This window comes from Entelurus aequoreus, linkage group LG21, assembly GCF_033978785.1.
Source record: "Entelurus aequoreus isolate RoL-2023_Sb linkage group LG21, RoL_Eaeq_v1.1, whole genome shotgun sequence".
Classification (NCBI taxonomy): domain Eukaryota; kingdom Metazoa; phylum Chordata; class Actinopteri; order Syngnathiformes; family Syngnathidae; genus Entelurus; species Entelurus aequoreus.
This window is the reverse complement of record NC_084751.1, coordinates 8,106,131-8,124,856: the sequence shown is the minus strand read 5'-3', so window position 1 is coordinate 8,124,856 and position 18,726 is coordinate 8,106,131. Positions and strand designations below refer to the sequence as shown.

General features: G+C 34.5%; 2 protein-coding genes across 8 annotated transcripts in view; one reads left to right on the top strand and one right to left on the bottom strand.

Annotated features, from left to right (window-relative positions):
* The first annotated feature begins 2,004 nt into the window (after positions 1-2,004).
* armc7 (armadillo repeat containing 7) lies at positions 2,005-6,547 on the top strand. Its single transcript, XM_062031873.1, has 3 exons — positions 2,005-2,392; positions 4,861-5,004; positions 5,075-6,547. Exons 1-3 carry the CDS (start codon positions 2,317-2,319, stop codon positions 5,416-5,418), a joined length of 564 nt encoding a protein of 187 aa, XP_061887857.1. The 5' UTR covers positions 2,005-2,316; the 3' UTR covers positions 5,419-6,547.
* A 2,660-nt stretch (positions 6,548-9,207) lies between these two features.
* Positions 9,208-18,726, bottom strand: part of LOC133638279 (SUN domain-containing protein 2-like) — a 29,446-nt gene continuing 19,927 nt past the window's right edge. For 5 of the 7 annotated variants that reach the window (XM_062030726.1, XM_062030724.1, XM_062030721.1 and 2 more), the window contains 6 exons: positions 17,746-17,798; positions 17,550-17,685; positions 17,124-17,478; positions 16,946-17,061; positions 16,721-16,888; positions 9,208-9,744 (listed from right to left, as the gene is read on the bottom strand). In XM_062030726.1, coding sequence (XP_061886710.1) covers positions 9,451-9,744; positions 16,721-16,888; positions 16,946-17,061; positions 17,124-17,478; positions 17,550-17,685; positions 17,746-17,798 — 1,122 coding nt within the window. In that variant the 3' untranslated portion in view covers positions 9,208-9,450. The remainder of the gene's footprint in view (positions 9,745-16,720; positions 16,889-16,945; positions 17,062-17,123; positions 17,479-17,549; positions 17,686-17,745; positions 17,799-18,726) is intronic. The other 2 variants (XM_062030728.1, XM_062030723.1) reach the window with 2 other exon arrangements.

Below are 18,726 nucleotides of genomic sequence, written 5' to 3'. Positions count from 1 at the left end.
CACAATATACATGTGTGATATCGACATTACAGTATACATGTGTGATATCGACATTACAGTATACATGTGTGATATCGACATCACAATATACATGTGTGATATCGACATTACAATATACATGTGTGATATCGACATCACAATATACATGTGTGATATCGACATTACAATATACATGTGTGATATTGACATTACACTATACATGTGTGATATCAACATTACACTATACATGTGTGATATCAACATTACACTATACATGTGTGATATCGACATTACACTATACATGTGTGATATCGAGATTACAATATACATGTGTGATATCAACATTACACTATACATGTGTGATATCGACATTACACTATACATGTGTGATATCGACATCACAATATACATGTGTGATATCAACATTACAATATACATGTGTGATATCGACATCACAATATACATGTGTGATATCAACATTACACTATACATGTGTGATATCGACATTACAATATACGTGTGTGATATCGACATTACACTATACACGTGTGATATCGACATTACACTATACATGTGTGATATCGACATTACAATATACTTGTGTGATATCGACATCACAATATACATGTGTGATATCGACATTACAATATACATGAGTGATATCGACATTACAGTATACATGTGTGATATCGACATTACAGTATACGTGTGTGATATCGACATTACAATATACGTGTTTGATATCGACATTACAATATACATGTGTGATATCAACATTACACTATACATGTGTGATATCGACATTACACCATGTGTGATATCGACATTACACTATACATGTGTGATACCGAGATTACAATATACATGTGTGATATCAACATTACACTATACATGTGTGATATCGACATTACACTATACATGTGTGATATCGACATCACAATATACATGTGTGATATCAACATTACAATATACGTGTGTGATATCGACATCACAATATACATGTGTGATATCAACATTACACTATACATGTGTGATATCGACATTACACTATACACGTGTGATATCGACATTACACTATACACGTGTGATATCGACATTACACTATACATGTGTGATATCGACATTACACTATACATGCGTGATATCGACATTACACTATACGCGTGTGATATCGACATTACAATATACGTGTGTGATATCGACATTACACTATACATGTGTGATATCGACATTACACTATACACGTGTGATATCGACATTACAATATACGTGTGTGATATCGACATTACACTATACATGTGTGATATCGACATTACACTATACACGTGTGATATCGACATTACAATATACGTGTGTGATATCGACATTACACCATACATGTGTGATATCGACATTACACTATACACGTGTGATATCGACATTACAATATACGTGTGTGATATTGACATTACACTATACATGTGTGATATCGACATTACACTATACACGTGTGATATCGACATTACAATATACGTGTGTGATATCGACATTACACCATACATGTGTGATATCGACATTACACTATACACGTGTGATATCGACATTACAATATACGTGTGTGATATCGACATTACACTATACATGTGTGATATCGACATTACACTATACACGTGTGATATCGACATTACAATATACGTGTGTGATATTGACATTACAATATACATGTGTGATATCGAGATTACACTATACATGTGTGATATCGACATTACACTATACATGTGTGATATCGACATACCTGTTAAAGAAAGCAGCAGCCAGGCCAACAAAAAGAGTCCCAAACAAAAGTGGCTTGGCGAGGCGCTTCCCCGCAGGAAACGTGCGTTGCTTCGTCATGTCGGTGTTTCGATAAAAATGACCTACATGCGATATAAATAATCGGTTATTATAATCTTACACAACACGATATGACGATATTAATAATGACATTCAAGTGACCATTAGCTGGTGGCACACATGCGCTTCCGCTTCCGCTTCCGCTCGTCGCCTCAACGACTTCCGCTTCTCGGGATAATACAAGATTTTACAATAGCATTTGGTTGCTGGTCATTAGTTATTATTAATTGTGAATAATCATCATTTTGTGTGTGTCTGAGACAGTTTTTGATGGACGCTGTGAAGTTTTATAACGTTAATGTTAAAGCGGAAAGAGAAAGCCACATAACCGCCGGACTCATTTTAGCGACGGACCCTCGTCGAGGTGTTTTGTTGACATTTCTTTCCAGCGCTTCACTGCTCGCTAATTAGTCAAAGTTCAAATGTAAATGTTACTTTTGTGTTTTAAATGACTATTTTTACAACATGTGGAAGAAAGAATCTGACCGCTTTGAGTTCTTACAAACGCTCGTCACGGAGTTCCAGGATACGGACAGCGATGGTGAGATATCGACGATCATTTGTTTGCTTATTATGCTGCAATTGTTCCAAACATTTGTTTGCTTATTATGCTGCAATTGTTATTATGCTGCAATTGTTATTATGCTGCAATTGTTATTATGCTGCAATCGTTCCAAACAAGCTCAACAAAATTGCAGCGAGGAACAAAACACATGTGGAAATATGTCAGATACATAAAGTATCATTTTTGTGCTCGAAATAAACGTAAACGAAAAGGAGTAGGAAGAAGCTGAGCTTATTTAAACATTTCCCTTTCTCCGAAGCTCAGCGGTGAGAAATGATCAGTATTTATATCACTTTTTATCAATAGTATTCAGTATTTATTCCCTATACTTTGTTTACGTCCTGTCTTTAACTCTCACAATGTTCTAATTAGGGTGGAGAAAAAATCGAATATTGTAGCCAGGTGATTTGAAAAACAATATATACATTCTGTACATATACATACATACACTCATGCACATAATCAGGTTTCATCAAACATATATTAATGTTGTTGCTCTAGGGGAAAGTGGGTATAACACATGGCACACTGTTAACCTATTGTTACTATAACAATCTACAAGGTTAATATAGGTTGCTTCTCTTTCTTCCCCTCCATTTTTCTGCATTCTTTTGTATCTCTAGTTATCATTACGTATATGTATTGTTGCATTTGAACAACTGTATTGTTGATAATAGAGGTCAATTATTGTTATTGTTCATTATCAATAGTGATATTTCTATTGGTATTTGTATTGCTTCATTTGTAGTGTAATAATGCTCATTGTCATTTCTGTATTATTATTTATTTCGCTAACTGCTTCTTTGCTATCACTTTTACCATCATATTTGTACATGTCCTATTTGCTGATGTTGCTCTGTTGTTGTTGTTTGCTGTTGTTGTTGTTGTTGTCTCTCTGTCTAATCCCCCTCTTGTCCCCACAATTCCCCCCTCTGTCTTCCTTTTTCTCTCTTTCTATCCCCTCCTGCTCCGGCCCGGCTGCATCAAATGTTAATATAAATACATTTAATAAAGTCAAATACAAATAAGGCAACAAGAGAAGTATCCTACACTTCTCTTTTGTAAAGTAAATCTGAACAGCCGATATGGGCATCTACATCAACTATATGATCATCTACATCTACTATATGATATGCCTGAGAACCTTGACAGGACAATATATATATATATATATATATATATATATATATATATATATATATATATATATATATATATATATATATATATATATATATATATATATATATATATATATATATATATATATATATATATATATGCAAAAATGGTGAGGGGGGTGTTAATTATTATTGTAAAATGCATCCACCATCAATGTATTATTATTATTAATATTGTTAAATGTAGCTTGAAAAAAAAGCGCTATATAAATATAATTCACTTCACTTCACTTACCACCATCAAGGTGTTTATTATTATCAGTGTTATTATTATTGTTAAATGTATCTTACCACCACCAATGTGTTATTATTATTAATATTGTTAGATGTAGCTTACCACCATCAACGTGTTTATTAGTATTATTATTAATAAATGTAGCTTATCACCATTAATGTGTTTATTATTATTATAATAAATGTAGCTTATCACCATCAATGTGTTTATTATTATTATCAGTGTTATTATTATTGTTAAATGTATCTTACCACCACCAATGTGTTATTATTATTAATATTGTTAGATGTAGCTTACCACCATCAATGTGTTTATTAGTATTATTATTAATAAATGTAGCTTATCACCATTAATGTGTTTATTATTATTATTATTATTATAATAAATGTAGCTTATCACCATCAATGTGTTTATTATTATTGTGAAATGTAGCTGTGTGACAATCATTGGTACTTTAACTTTAACTTTTTACCACAATCAATGTTTGTTATTATTATTATTATTAATAATAATAATAATAAATGTAGCTTATCACCATCATTGTGTTTATTATTATTATTATTAATAAATGTAGCTTATCACCATTAATGTGTTTATTATTATTATTATTAATAATAAATGTAGCTTATCACCATCAATGTGTTTATTATTATTATTATTGTGAAATGTAGCTGTGTGACAATCATTGGTACTTTAACTTTTTACCACAATCAATGTTTGTTATTATTATTATTATTAATAATAATAAATGTAGCTTATCACCATCAATGTGTTTATTATTATTAGTATTATTATTATTATTGTGAAATGTAGCTTACCACCATCAATGTGTTTGTTGTTATTATTATTATTATTATTATTATCATTGTTAAATGCATCTTATCACCATAAATGTGTGAATGTGGACTGAACAAATGTCTTCTCAGTTTAAAGAGTCACTAGAAAAGAGTGTTATATAAATCTAATCCATTATTATTATTATTATTATTATGAAGAAGTAAATGATCCAATGTGCATGTTTGTTCCAGAGGCTAAGGAGCAAGTTCTAGCCAATCTGGCCAACTTTGCGTATGATCCAAAGAACGTGGACTTTCTGAAGCAGCTGCAGGTGCCTGACCTCTTCTTGGACATGCTCTCAGAGGACAACCACAACTTTGTGGAGTTCGGAATGGGTGAGATCTCCCGAGTCCGCCCGAACGTCTGCGGAGTCCAACTACCTTCCCGTGTGCTCTTCTCATGCAGGCGGGCTGTGCAACCTCAGCACCGAGCCGGACTGCCGTGACGCCATCCTGCAGGGGGGCGGGGTCTCCTTGATCACAAACTGTCTGTCCAGTCCCAGGGAGGAGACCGTGCTGTCCGCCATCACCACCCTCATGAACCTGGTCACCCCGTCCTCGCGCCAGGAGATCAGCCAGGCCGGCCTGGTGCAGTGCATGTTGCGCTTCTCCCTCAGCGAGAGCCCCCGCCTGCGCAACCTGGCCGCCATCTTCCTGCAGGACTGCTGCAGCCAGGAGGAGGTCTCACGAGCCCAGCAGCAGACCACGGGACAGCAGACTGTGGTCGGCATCCCGCTGCCCAGGGACTGAAGCTGCTGGTGTCTCAGGTGGACTACTTGATCCTCTTTATTGACTCATGCTTTAGCATCAGGTTACTTCACTTTTCAAAATGGAAGAAATTATTTTTTGTCCTCAAAATTCTACACACAATACCCCATAATGAAATTGTGGAAATTATTTTGATTATTTTGTCCTCAAAATTCTACACATAATACCCCATAATGAAATTATTTTGATTATTTTGTCCTCAAAATTCTACACACAATACCCCATAATGAAATTATTTTGATTATTTTGTCCTCAAAATTCTACACATAATACCCCATAATGAAATTGTGAATTTTATTTAGAGTATTTTGTCCTCAAAATTCTACACATAATACCCCATAATGAAATTGTGGAAATTATTTTAATTATTTTGTCCTCAAAATTCTACACGTAATACCCCATAATGAAATTGTGAATTTTATTTAGATTATTTTGTCCTCAAAATTCTACACATAATACCCCATAATGAAATTGTGAATTTTATTTAGATTATTTTGTCCTCAAAATGTTACAAATAATACCCCATAATGAAATTGTGGAAATTATTTTGTCCTCAAAATTATACACATAATACCCCATAATGAAATTGTGGAAATTATTTGGATTATTTTGTCCTCAAAATTCTACACATAATACCCCATAATGAAATTGTGAATTTTATGTAGATTATTTTGTCCTCAAAATGTTACAAATAATACCCCATAATGAAAATATGGAAATTATTTTGTCCTCAAAATTCTACACACAATACCCCATAATGAAATTGTGGAAATTATTTGGATTATTTTGTCCTCAAAATTCTACGCATAATACCCCATAATGAAATTGTGAATTTTATTTAGATTATTTTGTCCTCAAAATTCTACACATAATACCCCATAATGAAATTGTGGAAATTATTTTGATTATTTTGTCCTCAAAATTTTACGCATAATACCCCATAATGAAATTGTGGAAATTATTTTGATTATTTTGTCCTCAAAATTCTACACACAATACCCCATAATGAAATTGTGAATTTTATTTAGAGTATTTTGTCCTCAAAATTCTACACATAATACCCCATAATGAAATTGTGGAAATTATTTTGATTATTTTGTCCTCAAAATTCTACACATAATACCCCATAATGAAATTGTGGAAATTATTTTGATTATTTTGTCCTCAAAATTCTACATATAATACCCCATAATGAAATTATTTTGATTATTTGTCCTCAAAATTCTACACATAATACCCCATAATGAAATTGTGAATTTTATTTAGAGTATTTTGTCCTCAAAATTCTACACATAATACCCCATAATGAAATTGTGGAAATTATTTTAATTATTTTGTCCTCAAAATTCTACACATAATACCCCATAATGAAATTGTGGAAATTATTTTGTCCTCAAAATTCTACACATAATACCCCATAATGAAATTGTGGAAATTATTTGGATTATTTTGTCCTCAAAATTCTACACATAATACCCCATAATGAAATTGTGAATTTTATGTAGATTATTTTGTCCTCAAAATGTTACAAATAATACCCCATAATGAAAATATGGAAATTATTTTGTCCTCAAAATTCTACACACAATACCCCATAATGAAATTGTGGAAATTATTTGGATTATTTTGTCCTCAAAATTCTACGCATAATACCCCATAATGAAATTGTGAATTTTATTTAGATTATTTTGTCCTCAAAATTCTACACATAATACCCCATAATGAAATTGTGGAAATTATTTTGATTATTTTGTCCTCAAAATTTTACGCATAATACCCCATAATGAAATTGTGGAAATTATTTTGATAATTTTGTCCTCAAAATTCTACACACAATACCCCATAATGAAATTGTGAATTTTATTTAGAGTATTTTGTCCTCAAAATTCTACACATAATACCCCATAATGAAATTGTGGAAATTATTTTGATTATTTTGTCCTCAAAATTCTACACATAATACCCCATAATGAAATTGTGGAAATTATTTTGATTATTTTGTCCTCAAAATTCTACACATAATACCCCATAATGAAATTGTGGAAATTATTTTGATTATTTTGTCCTCAAAATTCTACATATAATACCCCATAATGAAATTATTTTGATTATTTTGTCCTCAAAATTCTACACATAATACCCCATAATGAAATTGTGAATTTTATTTAGAGTATTTTGTCCTCAAAATTCTACACATAATACCCCATAATGAAATTGTGGAAATTATTTTAATTATTTTGTCCTCAAAATTCTACACACAATACCCCATAATGAAATTGTGGAAATTATTTTGATTATTTTGTCCTCAAAATTCTACACGTAATACCCCATAATGAAATTGTGAATTTTATTTAGATTATTTTGTCCTCAAAATGTTACAAATAATACCCCATGATGAAATTGTGGAAATTATTTTGTCCTCAAAATTCTACACATAATACCCCATAATGAAATTGTGTAAATTATTTGGATTATTTTGTCCTCAAAATTCTACACATAATGCCCCATAATGAAATTGTGAATTTTATGTAGATTATTTTGTCCTCAAAATGTTACAAATAATACCCCATAATGAAAATATGGAAATTATTTTGTCCTCAAAATTCTACACACAATACCCCATAATGAAATTGTGGAAATTATTTGGATTATTTTGTCCTCAAAATTCTACGCATAATACCCCATAATGAAATTGTGAATTTTATTTAGATTATTTTGTCCTCAAAATTCTACACATAATACCCCATAATGAAATTGTGGAAATTATTTTGATTATTTTGTCCTCAAAATTTTACGCATAATACCCCATAATGAAATTGTGGAAATTATTTTGATTATTTTGTCCTCAAAATTCTACACACAATACCCCATAATGAAATTGTGAATTTTATTTAGAGTATTTTGTCCTCAAAATTCTACACATAATACCCCATAATGAAATTGTGGAAATTATTTTGATTATTTTGTCCTCAAAATTCTACACATAATACCCCATAATGAAATTGTGGAAATTATTTTGATTATTTTGTCCTCAAAATTCTCTACACAATACCCCATAATGAAATTGTGAATTTTATTTAGATTATTTTGTCCTCAAAATTCTACACATAATACCCCATAATGAAATTTTGGAAATTATTTAGAGTATTTTGTCCTCAAAATTCTACACACAATACCCCATAATGAAATTATTTTGATTATTTTTTCCTTCCTCAAAATTCTACACATAATACCCCATAATGAAATTATTTAGATTATTTTGTCCTCAAAATTCTACACATAATACCCCACAATGACAACGTGAACATTATTTTGATCCTTTTAATCATTGCTAGGACTGACTACTTCAGCGCCTTTATTCCCGTTTCCATGGCGACGTGTTAGTACGCTAGAAATAGTTCGTCAGTGTTCACTCTTACAATAGCAATGTTGCTACAGTTTGTTATTATACAGCTTACAGAACATAAATGAAGTATTGACACTTTTTCAATGCATTTTTAAAAGTTATTTAGAGGTAGAATTGATTGCTAACATTAGCCACCAAGAACAAGCCCATTTTTTATGTTGGAATGCAAAAAAAAATGGTTTTCTTGTCTCTCATGATTGTAAACGATAGGCAAAATTCCCCCCAAAAAGTGCAGTTCCCCTTTAAAAGTGCCACAAGATATCTCAAATGAAGTGGCTGGGGAGAGGAAAGTCTGGGCTTCCTGCTTAGGCTGCTGCCCCCGCGACCCGACCGAATGAACTTTTCACTTTCACAGTCTAAATGGATATTTTCGGAAGATCATTTTTATTTCCACATCAGATAGAAAGACATTAAAATAAATACGACATTACATTCAGCAAAGTTATGGCCACATTCAAACTTTGCATTTAAGGTCACTCGGTAGTTTCAAAATAAAAGTTTAAAAGATAAAGTTTCTGCACTCAATGTTGGAGATTTGGATGAGACGTTGAAATGAAGGCTAAAGAAGAAGCTTCAACACTTTTAAAACAAAGTTCAGTCCGAGTGCTTCAATGAGAGATGCGTTCAGGCGTCACTGGGAGATCCGTGCACTCTGAAGCGGTACATGCACGTGTAGTCCGCGTGGCCCCAGTTGGACAAGACCTGGACCTCGATGATCTGGAAGCTTCTGTGGTTGTCTTCCTGTGAAGGACAGACTGTACGTCAGCGCGAGGAGGGCAGGAAGTGGCGTACAGGAAGTGATCACTCGCCGTGACGGAGTACGTCTGCAGAGCGTCTCCATCCTCCTGGTAGGTGTAGGAGCCCAGCAGGCTGCCTCCTTCTTCACGCTCGTCCTGCAGGCCCTGGAAGGAAGGAAGGAGGCGGAGCTAACGGACTCAACACAAACCAAGCTCCGCCCCCTCTGACAATCTTGTCTAAACCTCCTCAAAAATGTTTGAATTATACTTTTTAACGTGTTATTTCACTAAACTTGTGCCATAACGGGTTTTAAATGAACATTTTAATGTTATTAAAGTGTTATTATTCAAAATCTCCCCAAACTTGTTCCATTCATTTGTGCCCCAAAAAGGTTTTGGTGTAATTATTGTACTTTTTAGGTTATTAACATTTTGGGATTCATAACCAGCTCCAGAAAACTGTGTTACATAAAAATGTCCTAAATGTTTGGGGAGATTTTGACAAGGTTGGGGGGTCTAATTAGGATTAATAACACGGTAATAACATTAAAAAAAAAAAAAAAGACCAAAAATGTTTGCTGCACAGATTATTGTGACAAGTTTGTGGAAATTGTGATAAGGTTGGGGTCCAATTAGGATAATTAACACGTTAATTACACTTTAATAACATAAAACATTAAAAACAAAAACTATAAAAGACCAAAAATGTTAGCAGGGCAAATTATTCAGACAAGTTTGGATAGATTTTGACATTTCTATCCATCCTCTACTTATCTGAAGTCAGGTCGCGGGGGCAGCAGCCTAAGCAGAGAAGCCCAGACTTCCCTGGGGAGATTTTGACATAGTTGGGGTCTAATTATGATGAATAACATGTTAATTATATGTTAGTAACATAAAATATTCAAAACAAAAACTATAAAAGACCGAAAATGTTTGCTGCACAAATTATTGTGACAAGTTTGTGGAAATTGTGATAAGGTTGGGGTCCAATTAGGATTATTAACACGTTAATTACACTTTAATAACATAAAACATTAAAAACAAAAACTATATAAGACCAAAAATGTTAGCAGGGCAAATTATTCAGACAAGTTTGGAGAGATTTTGACATTTCCATCCATCCTCTACTTATCTGAAGTCAGGTCGCGGGGGCAGCAGCCCAAGCAGAGAAGCCCAGACTTCCCTGGGGAGATTTTGACTTATCTGGGGTCTAATTATATGTTAGTAACATAAGATATTAAAAACAAAAACTATAAGAGACCAAAAATGTGTGCGACACAATCGATTGTGACAAGTTTGGAGAGATTTTGACATAGTTGGGGAGGTCTAATAAGATTAATAACATTAAATTACATAAAACGTTAAAAACAAAAACTATAAGAGACCAAAAATGTGTGCGACACAATCGATTGTGACAAGTTTGCATAGATTTTGACATAGTTGGGGAGTTCTAATAATGATTAATAACATGTTAATTACATAAAACATTAAAAACTAAAACTATAGACCAAAAATGTTTGCAGCACAAACGATTCAGAAAAGTTTGGAGAGATTAATGATTAATAACACATTAATTACATGTTAATTACATAAAATGTTAAAAACAAAAACTATAGTAGACCAACAATGTTAGCAGGGCAAATTATTCGGACAAGTTTGCATAGTTAGGGTCTAATAATGATTAATAACATGTTAATTACATTAAATGTTAAAAACAAAAACTAAAATGGACCAAAAATGTTTGCTGCACAAACGATTCGGACAAGTTTGCATAGATTTTGACATAGTTGGGGTCTAATAATGATTAATAACACATTAATTACATAAAACATTAAAAACAAAAACTATATAAGACCAAAAATGTTAGCAGGGCAAATTATTCAGACAAGTTTGGAGAGATTTTGACATTTCTATCCATCCTCTACTTATCTGAAGTCAGGTCGCGGGGGCAGCAGCCTAAGCAGAGAAGCCCAGACTTCCCTGGGGAGATTTTGACTTATCTGGGGTCTAATTATGATGAATAACATGTTAATTATATGTTAGTAACATAAAATATTCAAAACAAAAACCATAAAGGACCGAAAATGTTTGCTGCACAGATTATTGTGACAAGTTTGTGGAAATGTTGATAAGGTTGGGGTCCAATTAGGATTATTAACACGTTAATTACACTTTAATAACATAAAACATTAAAAACAAAAACTATAAAAGACCAAAAATGTTAGCAGGGCAAATTATTCTGACACGTTTGGAGAGATTTTGACATTTCCATCCATCCTCTACTTATCTGAAGTCAGGTCGCGGGGGCAGCAGCCTAAGCAGAGAAGCCCAGACTTCCCTGGGGAGATTTTGACTTATTTGGGGTCTAATTATGATGAATAACATGTTAATTATATGTTAGTAACATAAAATATTCAAAACAAAAACTATAAGAGACCAAAAATGTTTGCGACACAAACGATTGTGACAAGTTTGGAGAGATTTTGACATAGTTGGGGAGGTCTAATAAGATTAATAACATTAAATTACATAAAACGTTCAAAACAAAAACTATAAGAGACCAAAAATGTTTGCAGCACAAACAATTGTGACAAGTTTGAAGAGATTTTGACATTTCTATCCATCCTCTACTTATCTGAAGTCAGGTCGCGGGGGCAGCAGCCTAAGCAGAGAAGCCCAGACTTCCCTGGGGAGATTTTGACATAGTTGGGGTCTAATTATGATGAATAACATGTTAATTATATGTTAGTAACATAAAATATTCAAAACAAAAACTATAAAAGACCGAAAATGTTTGCTGCACAAATTATTGTGACAAGTTTGTGGAAATTGTGATAAGGTTGGGGTCCAATTAGGATTATTAACACGTTAATTACACTTTAATAACATAACACATTAAAAACAAAAACTATATAAGACCAAAAATGTTAGCAGGGCAAATTATTCAGACAAGTTTGGAGAGATTTTGACATAGTTGGGGAGGTTTAATAACATTAATTACATAAAATGTTAAAAACAAAAACTATAATAGACCAAAAATGTTTGCTGCACAAACGATTCGGACAAGTTTGGAGAGATTTTGACATAGTTGGGGTCTAATAATGATTAATAACACATTAATTACATAAAACATTAAAAACAAAAACTATAAAAGACCAAAAATGTTAGCAGGGCAAATTATTCTGACAAGTTTGGAGAGATTTTGACATTTCTATCCATCCTCTACTTATCTGAAGTCAGGTCGCGGGGGCAGCAGCCTAAGCAGAGAAGCCCAGACTTCCCCGGGGAGATTTTGACATAGTTGGGGTCTAATTATGTTAATTATATGTTAGTAACATAAGATATTAAAAACAAAAACTATAAGAGACCAAAAATGTTTGCGACACAAACGATTGTGACAAGTTTGGAGAGATTTTGACATAGTTGGGGAGGTTTAATAACATTAATTACATAAAATATTAAAAACAAAAACTATAATAGACCAAAAATGTTTGCTGCACAAACGATTCGGACAAGTTTGAAGAGACTTTAACATAGTTGGGGTCTAATAATGATTAATAACACATTAATTACATAAAACATTAAAAACAAAAACTATAAAAGACCAAAAATGTTAGCAGGGCAAATTATTCTGACAAGTTTGGAGAGATTTTGACATTTCTATCCATCCTCTACTTATCTGAAGTCAGGTCGCGGGGGCAGCAGCCTAAGCAGAGAAGCCCAGACTTCCCTGGGGAGATTTTGACATAGTTGGGGTTTAATGATGATGAATAACATGTTAATTATATGTTAGTAACATAAAATATTCAAAACAAAAACTATAAAAGACCGAAAATGTTTGCTGCACAAATTATCGTGACAAGTTTGTGGAAATTGTGATAAGGTTGGGGTCTAATTAGGATTATTAACACGTTAATTACACTTTAATAACATAAAACATTAAAAACAAAAACTATAAAAGACCAAAAATGTTAGCAGGGCAAATTATTCAGACAAGTTTGGAGAGATTTTGACATTTCTATCTATCCTCTACTTATCTGAAGTCAGGTCGCGGGGGCAGCAGCCTAAGCAGAGAAGCCCAGACTTTCCAGGGGAGATTTTGACTTATTTGGGGTCTAATTATGATGAATAACATGTTAATTATATGTTAGTAACATAAGATATTAAAAACAAAAACTATAAGAGACCAAAAATGTTTGCGACACAAACGATTGTGACAAGTTTGGAGAGATTTTGACATAGTTGGGGAGGTCTAATAATGATTAATAACATTAAATTACATAAAACGTTAAAAACAAAAACTATAAAAGACCAAAAATGTTAGCAGGGCAAATTATTCAGACAAGTTTGGAGAGATTTTGACATTTCTATCTATCCTCTACTTATCTGAAGTCAGGTCGCGGGGGCAGCAGCCTAAGCAGAGAAGCCCAGACTTTCCTGGGGAGATTTTAACTTTTTTGACTTATTTGGGGTCTAATTATGTTAATTATATGTTAGTAACATAAGATATTAAAAACAAAAACTATAAGAGACCAAAAATGTTTGCGACACAAACGATTGTGACAAGTTTGGAGAGATTTCGACATAGTTGGGGAGGTCTAATAATGATTAGTAACATTAATTACATAAAACATTAAAAACAAAAACTATAAAAGACCAAAAATGTTAGCAGGGCAAATTATTCAGACAAGTTTGGAGAGATTTTGACATTTCTATCCATCCTCTACTTATCTGAAGTCAGGTCGCGGGGGCAGCAGCCTAAGCAGAGAAGCCCAGACTTCCCTGGGGAGATTTTGACTTATCTGGGGTCTAATTATGATGAATAACATGTTAATTATATGTTAGTAACATAAAATATTCAAAACAAAAACTATAAGAGACCAAAAATGTTTGCGACACAAACGATTGTGACAAGTTTGGAGAGATTTTGACATAGTTGGTGAGGTCTAATAATGATTAATAACATTAATTACATAAAACATTAAAAACAAAAACTATAAAAGACCAAAAATGTCAGCAGGGCAAATTATTCAGACAAGTGTGGAGAGATTTTGACATTTCTATCCATCCTCTACTTATCTGAAGTCAGGTCGCGGGGGCAGCAGCCTAAGCAGAGAAGCCCAGACTTCCCTGGGGAGATTTTGACATAGTTGGGGTTTAATGATGATGAATAACATGTTAATTATATGTTAGTAACATAAAATATTCAAAACAAAAACTATAAAAGACCGAAAATGTTTGCTGCACAAATTATCGTGACAAGTTTGTGGAAATTGTGATAAGGTTGGGGTCTAATTAGGATTATTAACACGTTAATTACACTTTAATAACATAAAACTTTAAAAACAAAAACTATATAAGACCAAAAATGTTAGCAGGGCAAATTATTCAGACAAGTTTGGAGAGATTTTGACATTTCTATCCATCCTCTACTTATCTGAAGTCAGGTCGCGGGGGCAGCAGCCTAAGCAGAGAAGCCCAGACTTTCCAGGGGAGATTTTGACTTATTTGGGGTCTAATTATGATGAATAACATGTTAATTATATGTTAGTAACATAAGATATTAAAAACAAAAACTATAAGAGACCAAAAACGTTTGCGACACAAAAGATTGTGACAAGTTTGGAGAGATTTTGACATTTCTATCCATCCTCTACTTATCTGAAGTCAGGTCGCGGGGGCAGCAGCCTAAGCAGAGAAGCCCAGACTTTCCTGGGGAGATTTTGACATAGTTGGGGTCTAATAAGGATTACTCGCACATTAATTACAAGTTAACTTAAAACGTTAAAAACAAAAACTACAATAGACCAAAAATGTTTGCAGCACAAACGATTGTGACAAGTTTGTGGCGATTTTGGGGGGTTCTAATTATGATGAATAACATGTTAATTATATGTTAATAACAATAAATATAACATTAATTATATGTTAATAACAATAAACATGATGAATAACACATTAATTATATGTTAATAACAATAAACATGATGAATAACACATTAATTATATGTTAATAACAATAAATATAACACATTAATTATATGTTAATAACAATAAACATGATGAATAACACATTAATTATATGTTAATAACAATAAATATAACACATTAATTATATGTTAATAACAATAAACATGATGAATAACACATTAATTATATGTGAATAACAACAAACAAAAACTATAAGAGAGCAAAAATGTTTGCCGCACAAATGATTCTGACAAATTTGTGGAAATTTTGATAAGGTTAGGTTCTAATTATGATGAATAACCCGTTAATTATATGTTAATAACAATAAACAAAAACTATATTAGACCAAAATGTTTGCAGCACAAACAATTCGGACAAGTTTGGAGAGATTTTTACATAGTTGGTGAGGTGTAATAACTAGGGATGTCCGATAATGGCTTTTTGCCGATATCCGATATGCCGATATTGTCCAACTCTTTAATTACCGATACCGATATCAACCGATATATGCAGTCGTGGAATTAACACATTATTATGCCTAATTTGGACAACCAGGTATGGTGAAGATAAGGTACTTTTTAAAAAAATGAATCAAATAAAATAAGATAAATAAATTAAAAACATTTTCTTGAATAAAAAAGAAAGTACAACAATATAAAAACAGTTACATAGAAACTAGTAATGAATGAAAATTAGTAAAATTAACTGTTAAAGGTTAGTACTATTAGTGGAGCAGCAGCACGCACAATCATGTGTGCTTACGGACTGTATCCCTTGCAGACTGTATTGATATATATTGATATATAATGTAGGAAGCAGAATATTAATAACAGAAAGAAACAACCCTTTTGTGTGAATGAGTGTAAATGGGGGAGGGAGTTTTTTTGGGTTGGTGCACTAATTGTAAGTGTATCTTGTGTTTTTTATGTGGATTTAATTTAAAAAAAAAAAAAAAAAAAAAAAACGATACTGATAATAAAAAAAACGATACCGATAATTTCGGATATTACATTTTAACGCATTTATCGGCCGATAATATCGGCAGACCGATATTATCGGACATCTCTAGTAATAAGGATTAATAACACATTAATTACATAAAAGGTTCAAAAGCAAAATGTTAGCAGCACAAAGTGGGCGGGGCCAACTTGACCCTAGGTGTCAGACTTACGTAGACCCTGAAGTCTCGTGGTGCGCTGCTCACAGAGCGGTGTGGCGCCAGAGTCTTTGGGATGTGGTCCAGGGAGAAGGCGGTGGGCAGGATCCTCATGGACAACCTGATCACCAGGAAGCCCGTGGAGCCTTTGAAGGCCCAGCAGTTCCCAGGATGGACGTCGGGCTGCGGGAGGAGCGGTTAACCAAAGTGGACTCGCTGGCGTGGGAGGAGGACTCTCACCTGGATGACCACGCGAGGGGACTGGGAGAAATACCACAGAGGAAGACCAAACAGGCTGAGCAGAGCCGCCTGGGTCTTGTAGGTCTCAGAGCAGCGGGTGCTGAGGATGCTGCCCCCTGCAGGAAGCACAGTTAAACACATGCCAGACTGGCCAAGACCACCTGGGACACTCGGGGACCTGCGGACTCCAGGGCGTAGTCGGCCAGGCCGGTGCGGTCGTGAGCGAAGAGGCGCAGGGCGTTCTCCACCATCACCTTCACCTCCTGCACAGCACAACTGAAGCGTGAAGAACAAACCAAAGTTGCGCCTCCTTCCTCCGTCCTCACCACTCCGGTCACGGACGCCTCGCTGCGGCGCTGATCCAGTTGGCGGCTGATGTTCTGGAGGATGCTGCGCTCCAGCGAGACCAAGGACGCCTGCAGCTCTGCTCCGCTGACAAAGCGCTCGGACGGGGCGGAGTCAACTCGCAGATCATTCCCGTAAAGCAGAACCCGGACCTCCTCCCGGACTTGAGCGGATACGTGCGCCGAAATCTAACAGAAACCCAAAAGAACATTTTAACGTCCTCCCCTCCTCGCCATCGGCATCCAGAGGGAACTAAGACCTGATCCAGTCTGCGGCAGCCATCTTGGCATCCTGACAGAACCTCCACGTCCCTCCGGACGTCCTCCAGCGCCGCCTCCAGACGGCCCACCTCTGCCAGCAATGCATCGTGGGACGGAGGGTGTGTCGCCGCCACGCTGCAGGGCGTGAGAGGCGTCAAGATGGCGGTCCTCGCACGAGCGGACTGAGGATGTTACCTGGCCGCAGCAGGAAGTGGAGGGGATGTGGCTTCCTGCCTCCACTGGACGTCCTGGAGGACACACCTCTTAGCCTTTCTCAATGTTATTTATTACACCTTTTCCCAAATATACCATTCTAACTGTTACTACGTCAACATTTCTAAAAACACATTCCAACATTAACCCATTAATATCATCTAGAACACGGTTTTTCAACCACTGTGCCGCGGCCATGAGATACAGTCTGGTGTGCCGTGGGAGATTATCTCATTTCACCTATTTGGGTTAAAAACATTGTTTGCAAAGCAGTAATTCTAGTCTGCAAATGGTGTGTTGTTGTTGAGTGTCGGTGCTGTCTAGAGCTCGGCAGAGTAACCGTGTAATACTCTTCCATATCAGTAGGTGGCAGCAGGTAGCTAATTGCTTTGTGGATGTCGTAAACAGCGGGAGGCAGTGTGCAGGTAAAAAGGTGTCTAATGCTTAAACCAAAAATAAACGAAAGGTGAGTGCTCCTAAGAAAAAGCATTGAAGCTTCGGGAAGGCTATGCAGAACTAAACTAAAACTGAACTGGCTACAAAGCAAACAAAAACAGAATGCTGGACGACAGCAAAGACTTACTGTGGAGCAAAGACGGCGTCCACAATGTACATCCGAACATGACGTGACAATCAACAATGTCCCATACTTGCCAACCTTGAGACCTCCAATATCGGGAGGTGGGGGGTGGTGGGGGGGGCTTAGTCAGGTGTGGGGCGTGGTTAAGAGGAGAGTATATTTACAGCTAGAATTCACCAACTTTATTTCATATATATATATATATATATATATATATATATATATATATATATATATATATATATATATATATATATATACATATATATATATATATATATATATATATATATATATATATATATATATATCTTAATTAGATTATCCAAAAAAATAAATAAATAAATAAAATAAAAAAATAGTGCTCGATACCGTGGTAGAGC